Source organism: Oryx dammah, unplaced genomic scaffold (genome assembly GCF_014754425.2).
Source record: "Oryx dammah isolate SB20612 unplaced genomic scaffold, SCBI_Odam_1.1 HiC_scaffold_28, whole genome shotgun sequence".
Lineage (NCBI taxonomy): Eukaryota > Metazoa > Chordata > Mammalia > Artiodactyla > Bovidae > Oryx > Oryx dammah.
In genome coordinates this window covers 18,235,357-18,241,859 of record NW_024070212.1, presented here as the reverse complement: position 1 = coordinate 18,241,859, position 6,503 = coordinate 18,235,357, and the positions used below count along the sequence as shown (strand labels likewise).

General features: G+C 46.3%; 1 protein-coding gene across 2 annotated transcripts in view; it reads left to right on the top strand.

Annotated features, from left to right (window-relative positions):
- SNX27 (sorting nexin 27) overlaps positions 1 to 4,845 on the top strand; it is an 80,504-nt gene extending 75,659 nt beyond the window's left edge. The window contains exon 12 of one of the 2 annotated variants that reach the window (XM_040230675.1): positions 4,063 to 4,845. In XM_040230675.1, coding sequence (XP_040086609.1) covers positions 4,063 to 4,107 — 45 coding nt within the window. In that variant the 3' untranslated portion in view covers positions 4,108 to 4,845. Of the gene's footprint in view, positions 1 to 948 lie in introns of both variants that reach the window. The other variant, XM_040230674.1, reaches the window with a different exon arrangement.
- Positions 4,846 to 6,503: the final 1,658 nt, after the last annotated feature.

The following is a 6,503-nucleotide window of genomic DNA, read 5'->3' as shown; positions in this document are numbered from 1 at the left end:
AGTCATCCCACATGAGCCAGGACACTCCTCCAGGAGGATTAGTTAGAGACTGGTCATGCCATATGAGCCAGGATGCTCTTCTAGGAGTATTAGTTAGAGACAGTCATCCCACATGAGCCAGGATACTTTTCCAGAGAGGTCATTAGCCTTGGATGCTAAACCAGACTGTGCAAAAAAGCCCTGTTTCCCTTGTCAAGAGGGTGGCTGTTGGCCACAGGCTGTTCATCTCCTGTGACTTCATGGACCCTCCTCTACCTGCTTTTTTATCAGTCGCCCTCCATGTTGTTCTGATGCAGAAGGGCAGTTGTACTTAGCTTTAGTCCTGACTAGATGAGATGTTAAAGCGCATGTAGGGTCCGAGAGTGTGTGTGTGTGTGTATGTGTGTGTGTGTGTGTGTGTAGGGTCCGAGAGAGTGTGTGTGTGTGTGTGTAGGGTCCGAGTGTGTGTGTGTGGGGGGGAGGGGGGTCCGAGAGTGTGTGTGTGTGTGTGGTGCTGCTGCTTTCCTGCTGTCTGTACCTGCTAGTGATGGAACAAAATTTAAAAGATTCTGAATAATTAGCTGCTTACTCTCCAAGTAAAGTAAGGAATATGAACATTTATATTCTTGGTTTTGTAGGAAGCACACAGGGCTCTGGGGATCAGATCTGGATTCTCTCCTAGCCATTTTTCTCTCTGTGATTCTGTTCAAATTGGCTTCCCTGGATGTCAGTTTTCTCATCTTTTCTTATCTGTGAGACTGAAAGACTGAGCCAGATAAGTAACATCCTGGGTCCTTCCAGCTCTAAAAGGCTGTGATTCTTGATGGAAAGTTGTGTCCAGTGAAGAGGCCCATCGTGTCGAGTCGAGTCATCCAGTCGTACATTTTCTGTGTGAGGGGTTGTCTCTGGATGGGAGGAGGTGAAGACACCTGAGGCTTCCCAGTAACTCTTGTCTTTTTTTCCTTTCAGAACATTTTCCAGATGGCGAGGTCACAGCAGAGGGATGTGGCCACCTAGCCTCTCATTACCCTGTTCCTTCTCTTCACCCTCATCCTCTTATCCCTTTCATCTCCCATGTCAGACAGAGTAACCATTAACACAAAAGAAGAGAAAAAGGAAAAAAGTCATTATATTCAAAAGCCCTAAACTAAGTGTCATTAATAATCCCTCTGAGTTTTATATCTCTGTAATTGAGCTGGTAGAGAACAATAGATGGGTCAGCACCAGGAGTCAGCTGAGTTAAGACAGGAAAAGAAATAAGCCCAACTAATTCGCCAAAGGGATCTTTGTCCTTTCCTCTGGGCCTCATACCAACAGACTCTCCTTGTACTATATTTTTAGAACTGGAACTATGAACTCCATCCATTTGCACTGTTCAGACATATATATGTATGTATGTAAAAATTATATATACGCAAATTAGCTGCACGTATATACATATATATATTTCTTTTTAAATTTCATATTGATGGCAGTACCTTTTTTAGCTTGTGTTTTTACACACCTTTCACTAGAACTCATGATTTCTCTCTTGCTCTCTTTATTTTGAAACAAACTTTAAAAAGGAAAAAAAAAAAATTTTACAGGGAAAAATACCTCTCCTCATGAAGGACTCGAAAAGTTTACAACCTGCTTGGGTTTTCCCCCCTTTTTTGTATTGAATGAAGATTTTGGACCATGGGTTGCCATAGAGTCTGAGGAGCAAGGAGCATAGTTTCTTTATCTTCAAAAGGCTGCTGAGGAGGAGAAAGAAGTGTGTTTTTCAAGGGCAGTGGGCCTGCAGACCTGCAGGGAGAGTCTGAAGACTTGGTGTGGTCTCTCTTGATTCCAAGACAACGTTCCTGGTCTGTTTCTCTCTCTTCCACTCATGGCTCTTAGCTACTTTCCACATCTTCCTGCTTCCCAAGGGCCCCCTGTGTGCTTCTCAGCAGGCCGAGAATGAAGGGGAAAGGGGGCTCAGGAGGTTGATGCCCAGACCCCTGAAACACTTCATGGTCATGATTGCCCATTTCTCTGCTGTTTGTAAAGCAGGGATTGTGCTCGGGACCAGAGTCAAAGCTGATAACCTTTAGGCACAAAGATTGGACTTAGGTAGGGGAGGAAAGAAGAAAGGCGCTGTGTACGTAAGCGTCTTCCTACTCCATTCCTGACCAGTAACATCGTAACTTAGGTTCTCTGTGACTTTCTTAAACAACCATGTTGGGGAAGGATCTGACCATATCCCCAAAGCCTTGGGGAAACTTGGAATGGGTCAGTGATCTGAACCAAGCAAAACCATAACCCGTCTAAGCCAGCTGAGGACCCAGGAAGGAACAGTAGGAATATGGTTAATTTGGGTTGGATCTCAACTTTTAATTAAAAGGAGATTGAAGGAAAATATTTTTGCCCCTTAAAAGAGCTCCTCATCTGACCTTGCAGTTAGACCTTTTGAGCCCTAAGAACTGCATTCCTGGGTCTGGGGCCAGGGCTGCCTGGGGGTTGAGAATGTCGCTCTCGCAAAGGCTGCCCTCCTGACATGAGAGCAGCAGGAGCAACATTCTCAACCCCCAGGCTCCAAAGAGATGGTGTTGAGAGCTCTTAGTCGGGCCGTGCTGAGTCTGAAACACATCTCTGAGCCTCTTTTGCTTTTTTCTTTCTCTGCCTTCTGCACAAAAGCCTTCACAGAGTGGCATCTTTTGCTTTGTCTAACTGGGAGGCAACCATAGTTGGCTGTAGTCACTGAGCAGTGTTGGGGTGGTTTGAAGTTTCTTTTTCTGTAACTTGTTTCTGCAGGTGGTTGTGAGGCGTTTTACTTTCTCTGTCACTCTGTTACCCTGGCAGGCACTTGCCCCGAGGGGTGTGGTATCATGTAGGACATCCTGTCTTTCCTCGCCTTCTCCAAACCAGGCGGGATCGCAGAGTGCAAACTGTAAGGAAGCTGTGTTTAAAGTCGCAGAGAGTGAGCCCTGCTTTGGAGGCTTTGGCACAGAATTTACGTCTTCTGGCATAAATGAATGTAATAATGAGCCAGAGGACCATGGGAAGAAGATATGTTGATTGCCCACTCCAAGGAGCTGAAGAGGTTTTTGGCCCCAGCTCTGTTCACACTTTAAAAATAGCAGTTTGCTCCTATTCTGTCAGAGTGGGAAAGGAATGAACAAATCCTGGAGTCCATGGGAAGCCCAAAGGCTGCCCTCCAGATGTGAGAGCAGTTGGGGGTGCTCTTACTGTGTGTTGGTCCCTCCCTCCTGCCCTGACCTGGCACTCACTTGGCACTTGGAGACTGGGTGGGGCCCATTGGATGGTTAGCCTGTTGGGAGAATATGTTAAGGGCCAGCCCCTACTTGAGGCTACCCCAGCTTGGGGAGAAGGGGAAGGAGGGAAGGCCCAGAGGAAGGCTTTCTCGTCTCTCCCACTCACAGCAGGTGTCCTGCGATGGAGGCAGAGGTCTCGGGGGCTGTGCAGCTCCTAGGGTCAAGCTCTTCTTTGCATGAAGTAGTGTTCGTGTGATACCCTTTCCCTCTTAACTCTGCACTTCCTTTCTCGAATCCCTACTATCTTTCTTAGTCCTGGGTTCTGCTCAGGGAGGCTTCTCCACAGTCTTTTTTTTGCAAATTGTCTCCAGGAAATGGAGAGGTCCCCCTGCACCCTGCTTTGCCCGCAGCAAAGCCAGCAGGATCGCCCTGGTCTCCTCTCCTTTCACCCCCACAGAGAGTTCCCATCCTCTTTGATAAAAGCTCAGTGTTGTCATGGGTCAGGAGAAAATGTAGGCCCTGAGAAACCTATCTCTGTAGGAAGTTTACCTTGGCCTGTGCTTTGGGTTTTCTGCTCTTTATAGTTTAATTTTACTCTCCATTTTTCTCCCCTCCCCTTGCTCTAGGTCTAAGCTCAGCACAGGTGCGTGCTCAGGGCAGCTTCTAGGCCTGGACAGCTCTCAGGGAGGAATTAGGAAAATGTTCGGCATCCCCATACCTGGCCCATCTGGTTTCATCCTTTGCCCAGGCCAGTAGCTTTGGGTCACTCCCTCTTGTACCTCCAAATCCAGTGCTTGGAGCAGCAGTATAGGGCTCTGATGGGAGGTGACACGTCTGTCTCTCATTTCAGAATTTGCCAACTCGGGGACCTGGCTCTGGAAGGCAGTTTTCTTAAAGGGGATGGCATCCTGGGTGACCCGAAGTCTCCAAACCTAGAGGGACAGCGGTGCCCTCCCTTCTGTCTTTGGTGTTCTCTGGATTGATTCAGCAGTAGAAACCACTTGGTCTGTTGGGCCCCAGCATACCCGCTAGGTTCCTTCCAGATTCACGGTGTCACATTAGCTTCCCTTTGGGAGGGTGATGTGGTTGAATACTCAGAGAGGAGAGGTGGTGGGTGTGCGGCTTTAGTCCCCCACCTTCCGGTTTCACCTCCTGCCTTCTTCTTCCTCTAAACCTGAGCATGTCATGCCAAGGCTCACTCATATACACAGTGGCGTCAGCTCACTCCTCAGGAGTAATCTAGGATGTGCGGGAAGCTTAGGGTTGTGGGGAGGAACAGAATCGCAGAGGGGAGTGATGTGGGTGGAGGCACTGGCCAACTGCTAAACTTGGACACCAGTTTTATATCACGCCCCCTTTGTAAGCCAGTGAGCTGGGCTTCAGTTTTCCCCAAACCATGCACACTTTTAATTTATTTGAGAGAAACTCTAATTGTATTTTCACTGCAGTATCTTGTATTTTTTATTTGTGATTTAGGAAATGTGAAGAGAAAATACACAGACACATAATGGCTAACAGTGTTTCTTTCATCCCTTGTTCTAGAGCTAACCACTCTAAAATTGTTTGGTAATGTCACTTAGTGTAATTAATTGTAACATATTCTTTTAAATAAATTGATTTATTGATGAAACTATTCTCTGGTTTTCTTGACTACAAATCCTTTGGGTTGTGTGGGAAGAGGTGAGGAAGAATGTTTGAGATTTGAGTTTGAGTGATGCATCTGAAGATGGGGAGGAACGTGTAACTGGCTCTCCTGCACAACTAGTGAGGCGGATGTTTGAGAGCAGGAGTTGGGGAGAGGTGGAAGAAGGAGGAGAAAGGAGAAGCTGGGAGGCCCCTGGTCCACAGTTCAGTTTCCAGAAAGTTCCTTCTCCAGCTCTCAGGATTGGTTGTGCCAGTCCACTCAAGCTCCACATTGACTCGCAGGATGTCTCTCCCTCAGCCTGATGTAGAAAGAGTCTGGCAGAGCCCCTGGGACAGGTTTTAGCACTGTCCCCCTGGCCCAGCAACATGTATTTTCTTTTTCGCTTTTCAAGTAACAGGAAACTTCCCTCTGGAATCTGAACGGAAAGGTACACATCACCTCTCCTGAGTGCCAGCTCAGTACTGTGTACTCCGGGTGATTAGAGTCCCTCACACATGTGGTCTTGCTTGCTTTTTGCTCTTGCAGAAGAATCTCAGGTGCTATGGACTGAGTACCTATACTTTAGAATCCCTGTTCTACTCTGTGTTAGTTTCTGGGCTGAATCTGTTCTGAAAAGTTCAGCATTTTTGTTTGGTTGGATGTTTTAAATTATTTTTATAAACCCTCTAGTTTTATTTTTATAATCCCGAGCCACATGCTTTTGCTCCTTGATTATAGAGTCCATGAGAGCAAGGAGTAGTTTGACACTTTGTTTGGCAGTTTGGGCAGAGACATTGCGTGGGTCTCTCACTCAGCCGCCAGTACTAAATAATTGAAATTTGGTACATATTAAAGTCCTTGATGCTGGGAAAGATTGAGGGCAGAAGGAGAAGAGGGCGTCAGAGGATAAGATAGCTGGCTGGCATCACCAATGCAGTGGACATGAACTTAAGGCAAACTTCTGAAAATGGTGAGGGACAGGGAGGCCTGGCGTGCTGCAGTCCGTGGGGTCGCAGAGAGTCGGACACAACTGGGCAACTGAACAACAACAAATGCTACTGTGTTAATTGGGAAAATTTTTTTATTTAATGAGGAACACAGAGAGGTAGAAGGTGGAACTCCAGAGTTAGAATTAACAGAAGGTAAAGTCAAACATTAACTGATTATCTACTTTGTGCAGAGCGTTGTGTTAGATGCTGCAATAGATACAAAGGCAAAGTAAGACACTCTACTAACTTTGAGGCTCTTGGAGGAATGGCCGTGATCCCCAGCTGCGGAAGGGTTAAGTGGCAAAAGGACTAGAAAAGATGGGAGAAAGATCTTTGGATGAAAGCAGTTAAATCTTGACGAAGAAAATGGTGTTTAAAGTGAACTGTTTAGAAGGAGCAGGATTTCAACAATAAGGCATTCAGCGAACCTCACTGAGCTGTTATGTGCCAACACTAGTAATTGGGAATGAAAATACATGGGTTGGAGGCATCAAATACTTGTCTAGGCAACAACAAACAGTTCTATTTGATTAGAATTTAAGGTGTGTATAGGACTAAAACGGAAGATAAGCCTCTGAAGAGCCTTGAATGGCAGGTAAAATCTCTACATTTTTTTTAAAAAAGAGAATTTCCCCAGTGATCCCCCGGTTAGGACTCCATGCTCTCATTGCTGAGGAC